Below are 24,123 nucleotides of genomic sequence, written 5' to 3' on the forward strand. Positions count from 1 at the left end.
GCTCCGCATACAAGTTAAATAGGCAAGGCAACAGAATACAGCCTCGCCAAACTCCTTTCTCAATTTTGAACCAATCAGTGATTCCATGTCCTGTTCTCACTGTTGCTTCTTGACCTGCATATAGGTTTCTCAAGAGACAGGTAAGATGCTCTGGTATTCCCATCTCTTTAGGAACTTGCCACAATTTGTTGTGCTCCACACAATCAAAGGCTTTAGCATAGTCAATGAAGCAGAAGGAGATGTTCTTCTGGAACTCCCTAGCTTTCTCCATGATCCAGTGTATGTTGGCAATTTGATCTCTAATTCCTCTGCCTCTTCAAAATCCTTCTGTGTTATTGGCTTCACAAATAATAAGGCCTTCAATGACTGTGAAGGCATGAATGCTGTATCCTCCAGCAAAAGCACTATGCCGCCGCAGAACTTTGGATGCCTCCTTCAGGCACAGGGACTATGCCTGAAGCCAAGAGACAACCCAGGACAGACAGCCTGACAGGATTCTCTTTGTGAAAGAGAGAAAAGTAAAATTCTCCTGATCACAACTTCATCTAAGTCCTTTCAACTTGCACACCGGAGCCAGGATACACCTGATGGCTCATGCAAATGGCAAGCGATCCAGGGAGTGGGTTCATCCACTCAGCCAGGAGTTGAAAGGCTGCACATAAATAAATGATAAGAGCACAGATGCACTCTCTTGCTTTACAGGCACCACTGAAGAAAACCCCCATGCCCACAGGTGTTTATGGCGCCACAGTAATAAATAAGCATCAGGGAAGACAATGCTTCAGAAGTTTAAAAGGAGCAGGGGGGGACCTTCAGCAAGCTATGATGACAGACAGCAATAAGTGCCTGCCAATACTAGAGGACGTGACAGGGCTGTTGTGAAGACAAAAGGGAGGAGATGTAAGCCACTCTGTGTCCCCAATGGGGAGAAAAGCAGGGTATAAATGAAGTAAATAAATACCTTGGCGCATAGCATTGCCTCAGACATGCTGGACTTCTAGCAGGGCAGTAAGACCACAAGGCAGCCAAGTGCCTTGTAATGCAAAAAGTTGATCAGCTGGCTCTAGGAAATATCTATTTCCTTGCCTTCAGGTTAATAGAGGATGGGGAGGTGAAGCACATGCCAGAATTGTAGGCTTTGTCAGTAGACGCAGGAAGCTGCCTTGCTTAACTTGCTTAACACCCCCCCCCCAAAAAAAAGGCGAAGCTAACAAAACTAAAATGGGTCAACTAACACAGAGGTTAACCGCAGCTAGTTAAAGCACATCTGGGCAAAAGCCACTTCTGCACCATCGATGCTTTTTAACAGGACTAAGAACACCCACATCTTTCTCTACCCCGCTTCAGACCATTATGCAAAGATGACTCCTCTCCCTCTCTCCCTGACACACCCTGCTGTACCTTTACCACCATGCACCTCCTATTACCTCAGCCGTCTGTTGACACCTGTTGGAAAGGCAAGCCGAACGGCATGGGGGAGAAGGAAAGCTGTGCTCCACCAAGAGTTGCGGCGGAGGTGTTGTGGTTGTGATCTGAATGCCACCGGATAATACAGTAACCTAAATTCACCTTCAGCTGCGAAGGCTGAAGGTACACCTGTCCAAGGAGGAAAAGGGTGGGGGTGGCCTCCTTGCTCTCTCTGGAATTCTTAAGAAAGCCCCAGTGCCCACGTGCCTCCCTTCATAAAGGGGGGTGTGAGTGAGGGAGAGGCTCTGTAGGACACGTTTCAAGAGCCGGGGAGAACCTCTCCTGCCTGTCTCTGCTCTTCTCCGCTTCCCCAACTGTGTGGAGGGAACACCCTCTTCTTCCTACAGGAGCAGCCTTTTCCTTCCTGCACCTCCTCCAAGGTTTGAAAGGGAACCTTTCCTCACATATTATCCTGGGACAACCCCCGCCCCCCCTTTTCAGGGAGCGCCCTTTCTCCCACTTCATACGGAACAGGGACTTCTTTTCACACACACACCCCGTTTTATGGCGAAAACTCAAAAATAGCCTTCCTCCCATACCCCCATTGGCTTTTGGTGGGGGGAGGGCTCCCTTCATACCCAGTTTATTGAGGGAATGGAGGTGAGCCCTATTTTGGGGTCCAGGAACATTCCCATTTTCACAGGCTATCTAGTCCTCCTCGCTCCCAGGTATTTTTGAACTGCATGCGGGGGGGGGGGGGGGTCCTGCCCATAAACTTGGAGAGGGAAATGCTGGTCTGTCCCACCCCCATTATTAGGGCTGGGTCTCGTTCCTCTCCTCCAAACTTTCCTGGAGGGGGCTAGAATCACCCCCCTTCCCATGGTCTCTTCCTTCCCTCCTGACCGCTCAGAGTCTGGCTTGTCTTCCCCGTCCCGTGTTTGCGGTTTCCAACTCACCCCTCCTGTTCATGGGCCGGACCCGCACCGCCACCTTCACTTTAGAGTCCCCCATCTCGCCAGCCCAGCTGCCTCTGCTGCCGCCGCCGCTCCTCTTCGCTTGTCCTCGGGTTTCCGTCTTCGCAGAGGAGAAGGAGAAAGGAGGAGGAGCGTGAGCTGGGGCAGGGACCTCCCCATAAAGACTACATTACCCAGAACCCCACGCGCAGCGCGGACTTTCTCCGCCTTCCCGGTTGCCCTAAAACCAACGTGTCACATGCTGCATGACGGGATGCGTAGTCCTAGCCCGCGGGAATGAGGCTTCCCGGGAATTGTAGTCCAATTGCTACTTGGGTGGTACGCAAAGGGTGGAAGGTGCAAATTAATATTTGGAAACGTAGGCGTGCAACGAAGGCAGGCTTACTTATAGTTTGTTTTTTAATAAAGGGAAATGGATCCTGCCTTTCCTTAAAGGCTCAGGGAATGGAGTTTAAGCCACGAATGTGTTAACGTATATGAAACATATATAAAATGAGAAGTTTAGAACACCATGATGAAAACAGTAAGAAATTGTTAGTATAATATGTACGTTTTGGACGCACTCAGACTGTATAAGACAATTTGAAATTATGTATACGAGTGAAGGAGGAAAATTAGTTCTAGTAAACTTAGCCTGCTGTATGAGGGTTACTGGTCTCAGCTGGATAACTTATGCCAGCTTGATGTCAGATTTTGGAAGCCAAACAGGGTCAAACCATTGGTATTTGGAGGGGGGATGCCCAAGGAATGCTAAGAAATACTATGCAGAGGCAAGCAGTGGTTAACCCATCTTTGAATGTCTCTTGCTTTGAAAATCCTACCACACCACTATAAGTTGACTGCAACTTGATGACACTCTCCCCACACAAAACCCCCTGTGGTCTGGAGCAAAATGTCTCTTCTGGGTGATTAGCTGAAGCTTTAGTAGCATGTAAGTAAATAACATCCCACTGAAGCTTTGTTAAAGGGCCCTTTACTATTTTTTTCAGGGCTATAATTTTTAAATAGCAAATGGTAACCATGTTGTTTGGTCAATTGAACTCCAGGCTGAACTACCTGTTCTGCTGTTTCTGGAGCCTGTCAAACTGGGGTTTTGAATATAAACAGAAAGGGCAAGGTGATTTGTCACTCATGTGGAAAACAAGGGCATTTCAAAAGGGACTACAGTGCTTCTGAGCAGAAAGGTGCCTTTCTCAAAGCAATAAGAAAGAGAATTTAAAGTGGCCACCCTTGAAATTGACCCAATGTGCAAACAAAAGTAAGACATGGTATTTGGACAGAGTTCACATGTGTTCACACAGGGACATCTTTGAAACCCTAAATTAAGATACAAGAGACTCTAAGTGTGGCAGATGGAAGGCCCGTGGTTGCAGAACTGGTAGATTTGTAAAATACAAGCTTCCGTATGGTTAGAGAGATTCTCATTAAAGATTGCTTATATATGCCACAACTTGCAAACAACCTAATTTCAATAAGAGTGCTTGCTAAAAGAAGGATGGTGACATCATTTATAGAAAGATGTCTAAATCAAGCAAATGAGTGAATTGACTGCAACAGAGACAGTGCAGGAGTACTTGTATGCTTTAGACATATGTATGGAAAATCCAACCTGACTAAATGTTGCAATCATAAGAAATGTTCCTGGCTATGGCACAAATGTCAGACTTAGAGATAATAATGCTATTGCCCAAGTTGAGAACCTGACCAAGGCCATACAGAGAACCAGATTCAGTACTAAAAGAGACTGTGAAAGGAACAAGGCCTAGCTTCAGTAAAAGCCACGAGACAAACCAGACATGGCACCCTCTAGTGCTAATTCTTAATAATGTATATGGCCCAATAAAGACAGAAACTCCTAGTGAGAACAGATATATTTTAACTTTTATTGATTTCTCAAAGTATACGGTCACCTATTTTATCAAGGAGATAAGCCAAATATTGGAGAAGCTCAAGGCACATTTTGCAGTGGTAAGCAAAACATTCCAGAGAAAACAACTGGCCATTCACACAGACAATGGAGGAGACTGTGGGATATGAAAAGGAGAAACCAAACATCAGCTCACTGTTCCATATACTCCAGAACAGAATGTCAGAGCAGAAAGAAAGAAAGAATCACTCCCTAAGTGAAATCTGCAGGTGCATGCTTCTAGAAGCACAGCTACTTGAAAAATGCTGGGGAGAAGCAATTAACACTGCTGCCTACTTACAGAACAGGTTACCACCAAAGGTGCAAGAAAGATGCCATATGAACTATGGTCTGAACCACCTGAAGGTATTTGGATCAAAAGCCTACATTTCCTTGGAGAAACAAAGTAAGATAGACACAAGAAATGAGAAAGGCATATTTGTAGGATACACTTTCGGGCGTAAAGAATATAGGATCCTTAATCTAAGAATTGAGACTGTAAAGATCTGCAACACAGTAGATATGTGTGTGGGGGGGGGGAGGTTAGATGCCACATCTGTTAGTTAATTTACTTGTATGCTTATTTGCTGCTATCATCCCAATTACTTTAATTCAATTTTAGCTATCTTTATCACTCAGTTACTTATGCATCTTGACTCTGATTAGCCCATCCTTACAACTGCACCCTACCATCTATTTATAAGTCTTGCAGAAGTCTGTTTCAATGTATCGTGCAGGCCCACAGAAGCTTATACCCAGAATTAAACAGTGTTGGTCTTAAAAGGTGCCACTGGACTCAGACTTAGTTCTATTGCTTCAGACTAACATGGCTAATCACCGGAATCTTTCATATACCAACAATTAGTGAATTTATTTATATATATATTTATTTAAATTTATAGAACACCCTCCCCACTCAAGCGGACTTTGGAATGGGAAAAATAAATCTTTAAGCAAAGGTTCCAGGTTCAGTCTCTGACTTTTCTTCTTAAGGAACTTAAGCAGCAGTTACTAGGAAAGACAGAGGAAAAATGGCATAGTGTAGCTCAGCCTTCTCAGATCTTGGAAAGACCACCAAGGAAAACTGCAGAAGAAGGCAATAGCTAACCAACTCTGCTTTAAGAGCCGCTTGCTGGGGCTACCATAAGTCTATTGTGACTTGCTGGCACTTACCTGCCTATCAGGAAAGACCTTTCTCTGCCTGAGAACTGCTGCCAATCCAAACAGACTAGATCAGCCAGCAGCCTGTCTCATTGTAAGGCTGCTGGTTAAAGAGGCTAAGAGGCTTTAGCAGCACTCCCTCTTGCTTAGTTTTGTATACCGACTTTTGCTTTGCTTACAGTTATGCCTGCCCAAGTATACTGAAGACAGGGCTTAGAAGGATGCAAAGGATGTGTTATAAGTCACTAAAACTTTCCATGCCAACTCTCGCTCAGGATCTGGCTTCTGCCTTGAGATTTCAACAGGCTTCTGGTTTCTGAGAATTTACCAGGATTGCTCATATACTTCATGCCTGGAGCCACAGGGGCTAGCAACTTGGGGTTTTTAAACATGGAAGCTGAGATTGTTGGGCTGCTGAATACACATCATTTGGCCATAATAGATTGATCTTCTGACTTCAGTATTACATATGCCTGTTTCTACTCACTGCCAAAAATTTGAGACGAGAGGAAGGAAAAGAACAGAGACAGATGGATGGCTTATAGGTGGGGCTCTGATCAAAATAAACAGCTCACCTGGGCTTGGCCTCTGAATCAGTTTTCAGTGCCAGGGTGCCACCCTGAGTGATGCTAAGTAATAGATGTGTGTTCATTGCTGCTTAATAACCATAACCATTCCCTTCCATGGAAATGTACCATGATTTCTGTGCACATTGGATTCCTACAGTCATATTTGTCTTGTATGGACACCTGAAACTGGCTGACGTTGAGTCATCCAGTGGATGGATCTTAGCTCAGCAGTTTCTACTGTGATTATCCAGAGACTGATTTCTTAGACAGTTCTTTCATTTGCATTCTTTCCCACTTCTGTAATCCTAGGGCAAGTGCGCTGATGATGGAAGGTTTCAGCTGCTTTTCTTAAAATTGAGTTTCATGTTCTGTAATCTGCCTTGAAGCTCAAGGAGATAGGCAGATTGCATAAATGACATAAATAAATAATAAATTTAAAAGTTCCTTGTAATAGGGAGGTGTAAAAACGCCAGAGGCTGTTGCTTTCACGTCTTGCTTGTGGGACTTCCTGGGGTCTCCGTTTGTCTGTTGTGGGAAACAGGGTGCTGGATGACTTAGTCTGATGCTACAGAGCTCTTTTCTTGGTCAATCAAATACATTTAGGAGAGGGGCAGTGGGGGTTAAGCGTTCTGTAGTAGTACAATGCAACTCTAAATATGCAGGTTATGCTGACACCTTTTGGCTGAAGGGGAGAATGCAACCTTGTTTTTGGAATTCGAGTGCAACATTTCTGACATGCAATGAAAGTTCAGAACAGAGAGGTTTGGGTCATTGAGTCAGGTGGTAGCTATATTGGTCTGAAGCAACAGAGCAAAATTTGAGTCTGGTGGCACCTTTAAGACCAATAATTTTAATAAGTTGCCACTGTTCTTTCAGTTTTAGTTATATAAGGGTAATTAACCATATCCTTGGTATTGTATTGTTTTAATTTACTGAGATCCAGGGCTCAGTAGAAGAGCATGCAGCCTGTCAGTCAGAGGGCACAACAATGACCAAGTCAGACCAATGGTCTGTATGCAGGTAAGGTTTTGAAAACCAGCTGTAAATATCTGATTCTGTAACGCAAATGGACATGCAGTACCCATCACAGGTATACTAAGTCTTTCAGTCAAGGGAGAGTAAGTTTCTTAATCATTTAGTAGAGTAATTATCTTTATGCAGAAAAGGGAGAAACTTCCTCTTGGGGCTGAAGTCTAGGGAGACTTTTAGAAGAAGTGTTGGTTCATATATACCACTTTTTTTCTCTACCACCCTGTGAAGTAGGTGGGGCTGCAAGAGCCCTGATATTACTGCTCTGTCAGAACAGCTTTATCAGTACTGTGGTGAACCAAGGTCACCCAGCATATGAGGGAACGAGGAATCAGACACAGCTTGCCAGATTCTAAGTCCGCACTCCTAACCACTACACCTAGCAAACCACAAATGCCTTTTGTAACAAGCAGCAGACAAGAGATTCTCAGAGGATTATCAGTGCACCAGATGGTATTTATGCTTGTTAGGATCAGATGGGACTGATACATGCATGCACAAAGGCATATGTGTACATAACACAGGCATGCACATACACTTGTAGATCAATCCTGTGAGATTCCTATTCTTTGCTCTGGCCTTGCAAATCTGGCTCCTTTGTCTTCCACCAGGGATTTCTGCCTCTGTTTTCTCGCTTCCCAGTCTGCCTGCTCTTCTATTTGCCCTGTGGAAATGGAGTTGGGGTGGGGGGAGTAGAGGCAGTGGCACAGACCTTGGTTAGAAGAAAATCAGGGGGGGGTTGTACTCTGCTTTTCACTTCCCAGAGGAGTCTCAAAGCGGTTTACCTTCCTCTCCCTACAAGTGACACCCTGTGAAGTAGGTAAGGGCTGAAAGAACCCCGAGAGAACTGTGACTGGCTCAAGGTCACCCAGATGGCTGCATGTGGAGGTGGAGAGGGGAATCAAACCAGGTTCTCCAGATTAGAAGCCTCTGCTCCTAACCACTACACCACGCTGCTGTATTCCTCACTCTGCCTGGGGATAGCTTCTGTCACACACACACATCCCAAATATATGGGAACCTCTCCCCCTAACTGCAGCCCTTGCTTCAACAAGTCTTGTCAGTTTTTTTAATTGGATTGTCTTGGGCCAGCCAGCTGTCACCTCCTCTTCAGGAAGAATGGGAGGAATTTGGCCCTGCATGGGGGAAGCGAGAATGCTCCTCAACCACTGCCTGGCTGCACATTCTGGCAGGAGATGATAGAAAAGGTGCAGAGGCTGGAGCCTCAGTCTCCACCGGGCTGTGTTGAACCAGTGGAGCATAAAGAAGGAAGGAGTGCTTGCCAGCTTTGGAGAGACAATGGCGCGCTCACCGCATGGCACAGCAGTGATCATATTGGTTCCTGGAGCAGAGTCTTTACAGGAGCAGGACTGAGATGCTGACAGAAAGCAGCAAGGGCCTACACCTGGAGGATGAGGAATCTACCAGGAAGAGGCAACACCTGGTCTTTGGGGATGAGTCAGCAAAAGGAGGCAGTTCTTTTTAACACACTGAGTAAGGCTTGGTCTGAAAACAACTTTGCTTGCCACCCCCTTGGTGAACAGAGCACTACCTTGCCCAATTTAACTTGTGCTTACTTTTCCAGCTAGAAATCTGGACTATGTAGCTTTTCCCAGCTTTGGACCCTGAACTCCAGGCCTTCCTTTCCCCCTGACCTTTGGTCTGAACCTTGGCTCCCTAGTTCTGGGCTGGTTAGCAGACAGTGCTCTTGCATTCTGTCTTACTTCTTCTGGTTGTATTTGTGCATCTTCTCTACCTACTGGGAAACCCAAAACAGCCAACATCACTCTCCCCTACTCAGTGTTTATTCTTACAACAGTCCTGTGAGGCCAGCTGAGCTAATCTAGAGTGATCAGCTCAAAACCACCCAGTAAGCCTCCATGGCAGATTGAAGATCTTAACTTGGATCTCCCAGGTTCTAGTCCAGCACTCTAAGGACAGCACCAGGCTGGCTCTTTTGTCTGAATGATTCAAGCAGCAGCAAATTAAACCTAGGAGTAATTTGAGTTCCAGGCAGCTAGAGATTCAGCATACGATCCAGTATGGTGAACGTTCTAAGTCCATCCCACTGCTTTGGATGCTGCTTTGCTCCTGGAACAGCAGGAGAAAGATATGCACACATGCATCTGAGGTTGAGGGGTGTCAGATTCACTGAAGGCCATTACTTGATCAGAGGCTTCGCTCTGTTCTCAGGTGGGCTGGATCCACTGCTGGAATGCTCTTATCCCAAATGAAGTGGGGTGGACATATAGAGTGGTGCCTTGAGGTGGGCATATTTGTCGTGGCCCAGCCTCAGGCCAGTGGGGACTCCTCAGAAGAAGAACTGAGCAGCCAGAGCTTGGTCCAGGCAGAATTCCAACAGGGTGAGATGGAAGGGCAAGCTGTTCAAGAACTGCAGCTGGAAATGCCTGCAAAAGCACCACAGCCTTGCAGCCTTCCAGCCTGGGACCAGCTGAAGTTCCTCAGGCTGTCAGCTCACCAGAGACACCTGCAGAACAACACTGGCATCATTTTAGAAGTCAGCTGCAGACTAAAAGGCATAGCATGCAGTTGTTGGCCCGTCGCTGCCTGCTTGAGGTGGATGATTCTTCTCAGGATGCGAGCAAACATCTGCAGGAAGAACTATTTAAGGGCTTCTGGGATGGCAGGCAGAGGTGGACACAACCATGCACAGTGCTTGCTGCCATTCACTTTGCTTGACTCATGGAATTTGTGACCTCAAACGGGATCTTTTGGACTGCCCCTGCCTAATGGCTTTGGACTCCTGACTTCTGACTCGGCTCCTCACTGGCTCTGCTCTGCTCAGCCAACTACTCTGGTTGTAATTTGATACCTCCGGACTGCAGCCTGAGCTAGCACAATATTATATGCTGCAATGTGTCAATTGTACAGTTTGTATTGATTGATTTATAGTGCTCCCTTTCCACCTATCTTATCACAGATGAAGAATGTGGAAGATGAGTGAGGAAATTTTTTAAAAAGCATGCATAGGCAACATTGCCCTCGCTTACTACCTTGCAAAGGTCAGGTGGCAGGGACAAAGAAGTTCTAAAATGAACCTCATCCCATCTCTGAAAAGGCTGCAAATAGTAGGTGTTGGGCACTAGGGGGCGCACTCCCTTTACTTCTAATGTACTCGTCGAGCAGCAAAATTAAACAGGAGCTTTGTGACATGTTAAAGACTAGCGGAATTTTATTCCTGCATCCGCTTTGGCAGACAGGAGCCCTGTTCTTCAGACGTCTCTAAAGAAGGAGGTTTGGCTACAAGGAAAGCCCTGTTATGTTGCTTATTAGATGTCTCGTCCAATGACGGTGCTGACTTACACTTTCTGCTCTGCCCTGAGTTTCAGTGAGCAAGGTGGACTGCAAATTAAGTAAGATAAAAAAGTTGCTGCTGGAAGAATATGTTGTTGGTCTTGTTTCTGGTTCTGATAGGCAAGCATCTTGATATTCGGTGCATGGACATCAAGGCTGCTGCTTGCCTCTTCCAGGGAAAAATAGAGTTATATTTCTTTGTTACAGGTTGGAGACAGTGGTGGTGGTGGTTTCCTTTGGGAAAAACTCACAGGAGGGGTTTCCACCCTCTAGCTCCGCAGGCCTACTTGTGCAAGCTGCCCTTTTGGGTCTGACTCCACCCACCAGGCTCAGATTTGAGGACTGGAAGCTCAAGCTGTGTGAGGATCAAGAGTAGCCTCTGCACCATATCCTGTGATCTCTGACAGGGGGAGTTACCTGGTTTTGTCAGTCCCAGATTGTGTAACTTTCCATCTTCTTGTTTTATTTCCTTCGGGAAATGTATATGCTGCCTCTCCAGGTACCTGCTTGGGGGAGCGCATCATAAAGCAACTGCATAAGTGATACTACATGATACAGTTGATTGTCTCTCCTCCCAAAGAACACTCAGATTGAGTGAGCAGAACTTGCTCCAGGTCCCTGGCCCCATAGGAGTAAAACTTGCCTCAACCTTGGCTTGGTCCAGTGTTCTCTCAGGGAAGATCAGGGCCCTCCGTGACTTAGAAGTCCAGCTACTAAGTCTTGGAGCAGGAACTTCTCAGCAGTCAGACAGGGACTAATCCATCCTGGTTGAGTGGTTAGGAGTGCGGACTTCTAATCTGGTGAACCGGGTTCAATTCCTCTCTCCTCCCCCACATGCAGCCAGCTGGGTGGCCTTGGGCTCGCCACAGCACTGATAAGACTCTTCTAACTGAGCAGTGATATCAGGGCTCTCTCAGCCTCACCTACCTCACTGTTGTGGGGGAGAGGAAGGGAAGCCACTGGAAGCCACTGTGGGACTCCTTCGTGTAGAAAAAAGCGGCATATAAGAACCAACTAAGAGCCTCTTGTGGCGCAGAGTGGTAAGGCAGCTGTCTGAAAGCTTTGCCCATGAGGCTGGGAGTTCAATCCCAGCAGCTGGCTCAAGGTTTACTCAGCCTTCCATCCTTCCGAGGTCGGTAAAATGAGTACTCAGCTTGCTGGGGGGTAAACGGTAATGACTGGGGAAGGCACTGGCAAGGCCACCCCGTATTGAGTCTGCCATGAAAACGCTGGAGGGCGTCACCCCAAGGGTCAGACATGACTCGGTGCTTGCACAGGGAATACCTTTACCTTTACCTTTAAGAACCAACTCTTCTTCTTCTTCAACAGTTCCTGAGGGCTTGTAAGACTGTACTGGTAGGCCTATGGATGCGTCCAGGAAATTAAAACTGAGAAAATGCTGGCTTCCGTGCCCAAGGACCACCACCCACAAAAACTGATCTGCTCAGTATAAACTAGCCCCGCGCCCACTAAGATTTTTAAGGAGACAACTTAATATGACTTAAATTAAAATTTATATTATGATTATTTTATTTCATGAAATGTATATTGTTTTTGAATGTTTTTACCCTGTTGTTACCTGCCCTGAGCCAACAGGGAAGGGTGGGCTGTAAAAATAAACCTGCTGTTTTTGTTGCGTGTGCGTGTTTTGCTATCAAGTCACAGCTCACTGGTGGGGTTTTCAAGATAAGAGCTGTTCAGAGGTGGTTCTCCATTGCTTGCCTCTGTGTTTTTGCCTGGGCCTTTGTTGGTGGTCTCCCATCCAAAGACTGACCAAGACTAACCCTGCTTAGCTTCTGAGATCTCACAGAATTGGGCTAACCTGCGCTGTTCAGATCAGGAATCTTAAATTAGAAAATTATTTTATAAATATTTAAGAGGCATGACAATATGCCCCCACCCGCAAAGATATTGATCAGTGCCAGGATTTACCAACTCAATGGAAAAGCTAATTATGAAGAAAAGAAGAAGAGTTGGTTCTTATATGCCACTTTTATCTCCCGAAGGAGGCTCAAAGCGGCTTACAGTCGCCTTCCCTTTCCTCTCCCCACAACAGTGAGGTAGGTGAGGCTGAGAGAGCCCTGATACACCAACTAAATGTAGGTCACCCAGGGAGCAATGGTGAGCAGGACGACTCAGAGGGGAGTCCCATTCTATTGATCCGGGCTTACTCTCAGGAGGTTGCACTTAGGATCACAGACTTAGGGAATTTCCCAGCATAGGACTGGTGGTTGAGCTTTGCAAGGCTTACAGCGACTTTTTCCACACCATTAGAAGAAGAAGAGTTGGTTCTTATATGCCGCTTTTCCCTACCCAAAGGAGGCTCAAAGCAGCTTACAGTCGCCTTCCCATTCCTCTCCCCACAACAGACACCCTGTGGGGTGGGTGAGGCTGAGAGAGCTCTGATATCACTGCTCGGTCAGAACAGCTTGATCAGGGCTGTGGTGATCCCAAGGTCACCCAGCTGGATGCATGTGGAGGAGTGCAGAATCAAGCCCAGCTTGCCAGATTAGAAGTCCACACTCCTAACCACTACACCAAACTGGCTCTCGGAATGGTCAGTGGTAAAAGGAAACCAGGCTGACAAAGAACAAGTTGGTTAGATAGAATCAAAATGGACACTGGCCGGGGCATTATACAACTAGAGGAAGCAGTGCAAGATTGAAAAACGTGGCAACAGATGGCTTGCCAAGAGTCAGACAGGACTGAATGGCTAACATCATCTTCATTTGCATGAATTTATATGTGTGTTATGTATTGACATGCTTCCAGTCCACATTCTTGAAGGAGAAGGAAGGGATAACAAAATGGCGGGTTTACCATATTTCACTGTAATCCCCACCCCCACTCTGGCTGAACTCTAGGGCAGGGCTGAAGCTGGATTAGTCCCTTTCTGACTGCTGAGACGTTCCTCCTCCAAGCCCCAAATAGCTGTACTTGAATGGGAACAGGGAATGCCCTGAATGCCCAAGAGAGCCTATTGTTAAAAAAAAAGGCACTGTAGATTGATGCTGGATCACATAATGGAGCATTAGAGGAGAAGATAATTTGCTTGACATATTGGTACTGGGTCAAAATACTTATTCTCTGACGGGGGACAGCAAAACGGCGAAAGTACTTCTGCAGCAGGTAGGAAGATGGTGTTTGCAGCATAGGAAGGCCTGAGAGTGGGGCATCTTAACCTCTCTCCCTTGCAATACAAAATCACAGACTGTGGTGTATAGTAAACTAAAGACCAGTGCACATGATGTGCTCTTCACAGGGATGCTAGAGGGAGATGTCAGTTGTTCCAAAATGCAGTAGCAGAAACACTCATGGGAAAGTTTCAAATCAGTGTATTTTCCATGCATTAGATAGAAGACTATGGCTTACAGTGCCAGCGGTCCAATGCAGTATAGGACAGGCTCATGTGTACTTTAGGGACTGCCTGACTGCTTCCACCTAGATGAGTCTACACATTTCTTGAGAACTTCTCCCCCAAGTCGCTGTTACAACAGTTATTTCTTAGTCAAATGTTTGGGCATTTTGAAGCTGTCTTAAGGGGAGAAAACAGAGATGGAAAAAATCACCAACACTGCTTGGGATGTATTGAACAACTGAAGTTAATGAAATGGCTGGCAACCCTTTCCTCATCTTCCCCGGCACATAGATCCCACAAATCGTTCCTCAGACAAGACTAATGAGAGCCAGTTTGGTGTAGTGGTTAGGAGTGCGGACTTCTAATCTGGCATGCCGGGTACGATTCTGCGCTCCCCCACATGCAGCCAGCTGGGTGACCTTGGGCTTGCCAGGGCACTGATAAAGCTGAGCAGTGAAATCAGGGCTCTCTCAGCCACACCCACCCCACAGGATGTCTGTTGTGGGGAGAGGAAAGGGAAGGTGACTGTAAGCCGCTTTGAGCCTCCTTTGGGTAGGGAAAAGCGGTATATAAGAACCAACTCTTCTTCTTCTAATGGTGTGGAAAAAGTCGCTGTAAGCCTTGCAAAGCTCAACCACCAGTCCTATGCTGGGAAATTCCCTAAGTCTGTGATCCTAAGTGCAACCTCCTGAGAGTAAGCCTGGATGAATAGAATGGGACTCCCCTCTGAGTCGTCCTGCTCACCATTGCTCCCTGGGTGACCTACGTTTAGTTGGTGTATCTTGATCTTAATCCAAGTTCCCCTGCTTTAAAAATATTTGGTTACTAATTGTCCTAACCAATTGTATAAATATATACGATGAAAATCATGACTATGTTCATATTACAATCAAGAGGAACATTCTCTTAGCCACATCTAGAGAGAGAGAGATTGCTATAGATGTAGATACAAAATAGGTGTGTACCTCTGTCTGTAGGTATCTGTGTATATATATAAGCTATAGCCAGTATCTAGAAATAATACAATATTATATTAGCCGCGTCCACTCATGCGAAAGGATTACAGGGTCTAATCACATCAGATTGCTCTCATTCATTTGCCCCTCTTCCAATGCCATCTATAACCTCCCTGGTCATCAACATTGCTTCTTTCTCCATAGGAGAAGATGGGCACCAATCCACCATATAGACAGCAGCATTCAGAAAAGAGCAGGAGAACCTTGCAGTCTCCCTGGACACTCTTGCTCACCTCAAGAGTCACCATACTCTCCTCTCCCCCATAGGCTTTTAAAAGGCTCTAGCAGGGAACTGCTACATTGGAATTTGTCAGCAAATCCAGTTCCATTCTGTTTGGACTTGAGTAGGATCCTGGATTTCTTTCCCACTATGGGTGTTGTGTTAGCAAAGCTAACATCTAGGATTATTCTGTTGTCACCCATGGCTGCTGAAGGGAATGAGAGAGCAATCCTCAGTAGGTGTACTCAGAATCCTACTCAGGGATATTCAGTAGGGCTTGCTCTCAGGGAAGTGGTGTTCAGGCAGAACTGGGAACCACACTGTTCATGCCCTGTATACATTGTCATTTCATAGATCTACAGCTTTGCATGGTTATGTCATAGATCTATGGCTACTCCTGACCTTTCATAGTTTTGGGGCTCTACTTTATGCTGGAGCAGGAGGGGTTGGGCCTTGCTGGGCCAGGATCAAAACTAGATTGCACACTGGCTCTCTTTCCATACACACAGAGAGACAAAAGCCTCCAAGAAATCTACGTGTGCTGTTTTCCCTGTTGAATACCAGATCTCACCACAAGAGAGCAGTTTCAGGTGAACTATCTGCCGAGTAAAGTGCAGTTCTGTGTGTGGCCACATAACTGGCTTACTGTGGGCACGAATGCTACCACCTGTCACACACACACATCCAACTGGTCACATGAATCTGCCTGTCTTGTTCTAAATTTGTATATGTGGCTGAAAAGCCACGCTCCTCTGTTCGGGCACAGGCGAGAAAAACAGGCAGGTCTCAGTACACTTGCGCCAGGTTTCTGAAGTGACTGGTAAACACGTGGGAAGGTTGCGCTACAAACCTATTTTGGCCTTCCTGCCCTTTGCGGTGCCCGGCCTGATTCCTTTGCCATAGGATGGGACCGACCAGAGGAGCTGCGTCCACGAAGAGAGCAGGGAGCTGTCCACAAACCCACCGCAATTGCTGGTGCTGAAATCCATCTGCAGATAACTTCGCCGCGAGATCTGCAGTGTTTGTCTCTCCAAGGTCAGCTACAGTGTGAAACGTGGTGCTAAGCTCGGTAGACTTCTGGTCTGAGCCAGCGGGGCTCTTATGTCCTTAGTCCTGTGGCCCTGCTTCTGTTGGCCACGTGCTGTAATTGCAGACATCTCTCCTTACAAAATGGCTGTCAGGAGAGACAGCCAATCATAGAATGGGGGGGGGGGGGAGGACTGGCTTTTTCCTCTGTAGGGGCCTGTTTGGTTTTAGTGTCCAAAGAAAGGGGAACATTTGCACTCTGCTTGGCCGCAGGGAGAGGTTTCTGGATCCAGAAACACAGGAAAGCCTGTGTCCCTTGGCCACACATGGCATGCATGGCAGTGATGTGCCTGCTTGGTGTGACCTCAGCATTTTGCTAGTCAGTCAGCTGGTCAGGAGCAAGCTCTTTTGTTTTATTGTTTGCTGTTGCATTCAAGACCCCTTAGATTTCATCTACAATAGTCAACAAGCAAGCAGGCATCAGGAAGAGGCACATTTCTGTGGCCTTCCTGGCCATCGTGTTGGGGAGAAATCTGTGAGAGCAGTGGTCCTCAACCTTTTTGCGGTTGAGGACCACCTCCAGGGGTGGGGGAGAGCCAGCGGCCCAGGCGCCATGCACACACAACAGCTGTGTGCAAAGGTGCATGCGCAGAGTTGCCACGCATGTGCATTTGCACAATCAGGGGTGCAAACATGCATGTGCATCAGCTCCACGTATGCGTGTTTGCGTCTGCCGGTGTGCTGGCAATGGCGCCTGCCTCTTCCCCCCCCTCACAGTGAGAAGCTAGCTGGGCCATGAGTGAAGTGGCTGCTTTGGTGGCCACTTTGCTGGCCACTTACGGTGGCTGCTTCGCTCGTGGCTTGGTGAGCTTCTCGCTGCGGGGGGGGAGGTAGGTGCAGCTGGCAGCGGCCCGGTACCGAGGCCTTCATGGCCCGATACCGGGCTGCAGACTGGGGGTTGACGACCCCCGTGCTAGAGGATTCTTGGTTCAACCTGTAGAACTTCCTAGATCATGGGGATCCTTCAGAAAGGGTTAATCCCTTAATTGCATGTGCCCTGGCTTTTAAGCAGTGCAAAGCAATATGTGCATGTGTTTGTGTAAAATGCCATGGCGTCACAACTGAGAGCAATCCCATGGGGTTTTCAACACAGGTAGCTTGCCATTGACTTCCTCAGTGGTCTCCTTAGTGGTCTCCCATCCAAATACCAACCAGGGCCAACTCTGCTTAGTTCCCGAGATCTGATGAGGTCAGGCTAATCTGCACCATCTAGGTCAGGGTTCATATAGCAACCGAGGTTTTAATTGGGGTTACATTGCTGCTCTTATGGCGCAGAGTGTTGGTGGTTAATCTCGCATTACCTGGTCTGAAACCTTGGGATGGGACCAGTTCAAAAATAGAAATAAATCTATTAAATTATGTCTGGAATGCAGAGTAGATTGCCTGCCTGGCAGCAGCCTTGCCCTTTGCTTCTAGACATCTTAACAGCAGCCGCTGGGGTGCCCCTGGCTCATAACAAAAAGCAGGCCAAGGGCCTTCTGGGACAGGGGCTGGTGCTCTCACAGGCTTCCAGGGAAAGGCAGGGGCCAGGCATTCCCTTAGAGCTCTGCGCATCCCCTTGATTCCAAGCAATCACGCTGGTGGAAGGACGGCTTTATGTGCTGCTCTAGCGTTCTAAATTTAGAGTGGTTAAGATGATTTGCGATCTGTTGCTGGGAAAAGAGAGGGAGGGAAGAGACACCGAGGGGCAAAAATGCCCCGATAATGCAATGCTCGGCTAGAATCATGCCTTGCCTGCCTTCAACTGCTAGATGATTTTGGCAGGGTGACAGCACAGTCCAAGCAAGGGGTGGGTGGGTGGGGGTGGAATGACACCTTGGGTTCTTTTTATAGATCAAAGCAATTCAGCTTAGCGTCTTTCCCTGGGGGCTTTAAAAAGGATTTCCCTGGAAATCTTGCAGAGGCAATTGGGATTCTATCTATCACAGACTTAGCTCACCGGGCACATTTTTTGTCCTCCAAGAGAAGTCAGGGCTGCTTCCATGGGCCTCCCCTCTTCTGCTGGATTCATGCGACAGCCCTGGGAGGTAGGATATGGTGTGCCAGAATGATCAGCTCAGTGAGCTTTATCATTGCAATTGAAACCCGGGTCTGACACTAGACCAGACTGTTCTCTACAAAGTGTCCCTCTTTCCCCAATCAGTGCGTGGCCAGCAGTGGGGTGGGGGACGAGGATGCATGTGCTTGGTGTGGCCGGGAAGCACGATAAATGTTTCAATGGAAACTCTGTGTGGGGCTCTTCACGGCCCCCCCACGGGGTTCACCCTTCTCGGCCGTGGCGTCCCCTCTTCTTCTGACCAAGAACCACAAAGTCTGCTGGATTTTCCAAACACCGCCTTTTATTTTCTCCTCCCCGTACACTCACAACGTCCTTTTCTCTCCTCTACACCAACCCCCTACCCAGGTGTATTCCCCACCTTATATCCCCCGCCTTGGACCCCGCCCCCCTACATAACCCGTCTTGCCGCCGCTGCCCTTCCATCCTAGTCGCTCGTCGGCGTCCGGAAGTTCCTTTCGACATTCAGGTAAGCGTTTCTTTCTAGGTTCCAGCGCCGGCGACTTCTCGGGCGGGCCCTTCCTCGGGGTGAGCGAGCGGGGAGGTACAGCTGACCACAACTCCCTTTCTCCCCGCCCCCTTCCCAGGCTGGCCTGGCACTCAACGCGAGGACTGGTTTGGCTGCTATAAGTCCCTTGCTTTTAGCGTCTTCATTCCAGGTTTGAAGTCCGGGCGCCTCTCTACAGCCTCCCTCCCCGCGTTCGTATCCGTTGGTCCCTAACTCTCCATCCTCGCCCGGACACTCTGCTTTTCATATCGGAAGCCCTGGGTCTGATCCCTGCCATCTCTCAAAAGACAGCAGCGAGGTATTGTCCAGATGGAGCAGATAGTGCAAGGCAGATCAAGCTTCAGGGAAGGGCTGTCAAATGGTGGCCAGCCTTCAGGTGGAGCCAGGAGTTTCCCTGGAATGGCAACAATTCTCCTGATGATAGAGCTCAGTTCCCCTGGAGGAAATAACAGCCTTGGTGAGGGGGAGTCTGCTCTTTAATATCCTATCCCAGCTGAGTTCCCTTGCCTTCCCAAACTCCATCCTTCCTGGGCACTGGTCCAGTAGCTCAAAGAATTTCCCAACCTGGAGCTGGAATTTGATTGGATGGGTGCAGATAGGGAGGCCAAAAGAGCACTGATGATACTTTCAGGCCTCAACCGCAGGCCCAGTGAAACAGCACTGTCTTAAAAGCCCTGCAGAATGGCTTAAGGTACCTGGAAATTTAGGGGGGAATGCAGACTGAGAAGGACAGGAGGGACCTGAATCATCATGCCCTACAGCCCACATTGCAAAGTAGCCATTTTCTTCGGGGGAACTGATCTCTCTCAGAGAGCCAGCCTGGTGTAGTCATTAGGAGTGTGGACCTCTAATCTGGTAAGCCTTGTCTAATTCCCTGATCCCCCACATGCTGGGTGACCTTGAGCTCTCCACAGCACTGATAAAGCTGTTCTGACCAAACAGTAATATCAGGGCTCTCTCAGCCTCACCCACCTCACAGGGTGTCTGTTGTGGGGAGAGGAAGGGAAGGCGACTGTAAGCTGCTTTGAGACTCCTTCTGGTAGAGAAAAACAGCATATAAGAACCAACTCTTCTTCTGTTATCTGGATACAAGTTGTAAGTATGGGAGAGTTCCAGCTACCATGTGGAAGTTGGCAATTTTGCACCAGGAATTTCAGGGGCTAAGGTCTAGCCAAGTTAATAACCATTTTAAGTACCTTTCTACTTTGCAGAACTCAAAGCGGCTGTCAACATAACCATGATAAAAAGCCACATTCAAAAAAAATAATCCCGGTGATGCAGTATTGACACCTAAAATTGGCAGGCAGAACCAAGGCTCAGAACTGCCCAGGCTAATACTGGGAGGATTGTTTTCAGTCCTCACCAGATCTGAATGCAAATAACTGCATCAGGCCATCGATATGATCTCTCCAGGCTAGAAGGGTAGTTCTGTGATCAGGAGGCAAAGCAGTGTGGGGTTCCTTAAGACTGAATGAAATTCTGATCCAAAGGATTTCCTCCACTGTGGACGCTGGAGCAGTCTTATTGTCATGACCTACAGAGGCAGGGACTGGAGGCAGGGAAATTCTGTCACTGCCGGGAATCTGCCGCTCAAAGCGCAGGTCATCTGATGTTTCTTGATAAGGCCGTCCTTATCCTGACTCATAAATGGTATCTTAAGTGCATTAGGATGACGGATGGAAACCTTAATCGATGTAATTGATGGATCAATGAATATACAAATTGCAGATTAAAAATGGGCACCCCCTTTCCAATTAAATAGAGAGGGGCACCCCCCTCTTTCCACACTTGATTTAAAATGGCAACATTTTTTTCCCATTTAACAATGAGTGGTAGCTTTGACTTATGAAATTACAAGATATATACTTAGAGTCTTCCCCCACACACACACACACCCTATCCATGGGGTCTTCCCAAAGACACCTGCAGTTGAGCATTTTGCACTTTGTAAAAGTCTTCCCATTTAATGGATGAATTAAGTGGGTCATTAAGCTGTATGATGCACCCGTCCACCAGTCCTGATGATCCTTTCTAACTGTTGAGATTTGGAGGCCATCTTGAGATTTAAAAAACAAGCAGGTAAAATGCCTCTTGTTGCCTAGAATGGGGTGGGGTGGGGTGGGGGGGACAGGACACCTGCCTGATCAGGCTTCCAAAGACTTTCCTTGGGTTCATTTGGTCCTTCTTTGAGAGCCAGCGTAGTATGGTGGTTAAGAACAGAGACCCCCAATCTGGAGAACTGGGTTTGATTCCTCACTCCTCCTCCCCATGCATCCAGCTGGATGACCTTGGGTCAGCCCCAGTTCTCTCAGACCTCTCTTAGTTCCACCTACCTCCTAGTGTGTCTGCGGTGGGGAGAGGAAAGCGAAGGCGATTGTAAGCTGCTTTGAGACTCCTTCAGGCATTAAAAAGCGGGATATAAAAACACAGCTCTTCTTCTTGCCTTCCCACCCCTGTAAAGTTTCTTCCTCCACCTTTCTTTCTGCCTCTCCCTCCATTTGATCTTTTCATAAATATTTCTTTCCCTCCTGCAGGCTGTCCTGGCCATACAGCTGGTGGGCAAGTGCCTGGGGAGATTCCACTGAACCCTCTCCTTCACCGATTAGTTTTCATGCTATCGGTCCCCAGTCAATCACCTGTCTTCCTCTATGACACACTGAGTTGTAGTTCAGGCCACCCCCTCCTGTTATGTGCAGCCCCTTCCCCCAATGGTAGCAGCCCCTGAGTGTCTGTTGACCTTGAAGTTTGACTCCTGAATGTCATTCCAGGCTATTATCTCCTCCCCCCCCCCCAGACTGTGCCTGCTATTACCTTCTGGCCCCTAGAATCCCAAAAGGAAAATACCAGATTGGACCTCTGCTACCATCCACAGACAGACTCCTCTCTGAGGGGGGCACGGTGTGAGGCTCCATGGGGCAAGGCACTCTGGAAGCAGAGTAAAGGGGGCAAAGAGGCAGGGGTAATTCCCCCACCCACTCAATGAGAGAGCCTTCTGCACAGATTCCTGCTGCTCTTGGTTAACTTCCATTCTTCTCAATACAGCTTCTGTTGGAGAGCTTCCTGGTGGAAATCCCTGACTGGTTGATTGGGAGGGTTATACGCCACATCTCTCCCCAGTAGTTCTTTACCACAGGGGTAGTCAACCTGTGGTCCTCCAGATGTTCATGGGCTACAATTCCCATGAGCCCCTGCCAGCATTTGCTGACAGGGGCTCATGGGAATTGTAGTCTATGAACATCTGGAGGACCACGGGTTGACTACCCCTGCTTTAGCATATTGTTCTCTACCCTCTATTGATTATCCTCTTCTTCCTCTAGTCCAGCACTTTCAATCCAGCTGGATATTTCAGGGGGATCTGCTAGCAAGGCAATGCTAGAGGCCTTGTCTGCCCTTGGATGCCAGCACAACTCTGAGGTAGACTGCCTCTGAACATGGAGATCCCACTAACCTATTCATGAATGTATCCAGTCTCCGTTTAAAACGGAATCATGTAAGAGCCCTGGCTGGATCAGACCAAAAGAGCCCAAACTGTCTTCAGCCATGGCTATCAGGTGTTTTAGGGAGGCCCACAAGAAAATCATGAAGGCACCAGCCCCCCCTCCCCCCATTTTGTCCCCCAGAAACTGGCATGGAACTCCTATCTTAGGCTGTTCAGTCAATGCACAGGTTTGCTTTGTCTTTTTTTTTTTTTAAGCAGAAGAGCTTTTCTCAGTTGTTGGGCAGCCACCAGGGATGACTTCATTTGTACACCATTCCAACATGGCACATGGGTGATAATAAAAGGGATATTGAACTGGGCTGATTGCAGAGAACCTGATGGTACACGGCTGGAGGGAAGAGGCTCTGAATCAAGTGCATGAAGGCCATGGAAAGAAGGCATTTCATAGTGAGGCACATCTGACATATGGAACTCATTGTTGCAGGATGTGAGAATGGCCACTCAAGCTTTAGACAGCGGCTAGAAACATGAACAGGATATACATGTATCCTGGGGCTAGACTGGGTAGACCTGGCTGCTACCTACACATGGTACTTTTCAAAAGTCATTAGGGGCTACAGCAGGGGTCACCTAGCTTGTGAGCTTCCAAAAACACATCTGGTGGGCCACGGTTGGTAACAGGATGTTGGGTTGCCGCGAAAGCTGTTCTTTTCTTTTTCCGCCTCTTTGATCCCTGCCTCTCTGGCTGAATAATGAATGGGGCACTTGGACTCTTTGCATGTGTTTGTAGTGGGTACCACTGCTGCTGAGGGTTTTAAAAGCTTTTGTGTTGCTGAGATGGGCGAGGAAAGAGGAGGGGGTGATGCCTCTCAATCAAGGGTCCCCTCCTCCCCACCTCCCCCCTGCTGTGGGGGCGGAGTACTTCCAGGGCTCCCCCAGTGGGACTGACAAAGCCAGGTCGATATGGATGTGGATGGAAATGGAAGTGCTATGCGTTGAAGTGTCGGATCAGAGGCCTTGGTCAGCTGGATTTGCTGTTTGGTCTGTGGGGAGGATGGGAGGAAGCAGGTGTGCCTCCCCATCGGTAGCACAGAGCCCCTTCGCCCTTCTCTTGCCCTTCCCTCCCCCTCTTTTGCCATCAAGTTGCAGCTGACTTCTGGCAACCCCCATAGGGTTCTGAAGGCAAGAGGCAAACAAGAATGGGCTATCCTTCCTTCAAGAGATGCATTCATCATCTCTTTCTCTTTACAGTCTCTTCCTTAGGCATGTTGTTGTTACCAATCTGGTTCTGGAAGACTGGGGAGAAAACAGGTTATTGAATCTGTATTAAAGGTCCAGCTAATCCGGGTCTCCTGCTTCCAAAATAAACCAGTCTAGGATGATCATTGGCATGATTAAAAGACCTTTTCTGTTGCTTGTTCCAGCAGGCAGCATCCAGAGGTAGACTGCACCTGCACATGGAGGTTCTCCTTAGCTATCACAATAACCGGAACATATTTTGCTAAAATATGATTCAGGATTTTCTGGCTTTGGCAGATATTTCCTACAACCCCCTCCCCTCCTTTTAGATAAAGGGTCATGTCCTGAACTTAAACCTAAGTGGGCTTAATCCCCCTCACACTGTGTTGTTAGAATATCCTCTAGTCTATCCTTATCTGTGAAGGAAGCCCCACTGAGATTGATGGAATATAATTCGGAGCAAATATGTTTAGGACTGAGATGTTCATGCAGGAGCTAATTCGTGCCGAGTACTGATTTCATGGGAGACTGCAGGGAAATCAGCGCATGGCTTCTGCATATATTTACTTGGGAGGAAATCCCACTCAGTTCAGTGAGGGTCGAGGTAAACAATTGTTTTATCTTGGAAGAAGAAATGGACATCTGTGGAAGCGGCAAAATCTGTCCCTGCTTCGATTTTTAAATATCTGTTCCTTTTCAGCAAAAGTCTGATAGTACTTATGCTGCAGTTGACTGCATAAAATTGTTTGGATGTAGCAGGATTTGCTTCTGAATAAGCTTGACACAAGATTGGATTGTGCAATTTATTCTGAATGAGAACGTTTTTCAAAGTTCTGAATA

The 24,123-nt window shown here is 47.6% G+C and overlaps 1 protein-coding gene and 1 long non-coding RNA gene across 7 annotated transcripts in view; one reads left to right on the top strand and one right to left on the bottom strand.

Moving 5' to 3' along the window:
- The window catches only part of KIF13B (kinesin family member 13B), a 173,148-nt gene extending 170,626 nt beyond the window's left edge, over positions 1-2,522 (bottom strand). For all 5 annotated transcript variants that reach the window (XM_077331968.1, XM_077331976.1, XM_077331959.1 and 2 more), the window contains exon 1: positions 2,364-2,522. In XM_077331968.1, the coding sequence (XP_077188083.1) occupies positions 2,364-2,418 (55 nt within the window). In that variant the 5' untranslated portion in view covers positions 2,419-2,522. The remainder of the gene's footprint in view (positions 1-2,363) is intronic.
- Positions 2,523-6,872: 4,350 nt separating this feature from the next.
- On the top strand, positions 6,873-11,997 carry LOC143834986 (uncharacterized). 2 transcript variants are annotated; one of them, XR_013229944.1, is made up of 2 exons: positions 6,873-7,037; positions 11,691-11,997. It is a non-coding gene; the product is annotated as an uncharacterized LOC143834986 (long non-coding RNA). The 2 variants fall into 2 exon arrangements; XR_013229943.1 differs by lacking the exon at positions 6,873-7,037 and adding an exon at positions 9,385-10,420.
- Positions 11,998-24,123: the final 12,126 nt, after the last annotated feature.

The sequence above is a fragment of the Paroedura picta genome, chromosome 1 (genome assembly GCF_049243985.1).
Source record: "Paroedura picta isolate Pp20150507F chromosome 1, Ppicta_v3.0, whole genome shotgun sequence".
NCBI classification, from domain to species: Eukaryota; Metazoa; Chordata; class Lepidosauria; order Squamata; family Gekkonidae; genus Paroedura; species Paroedura picta.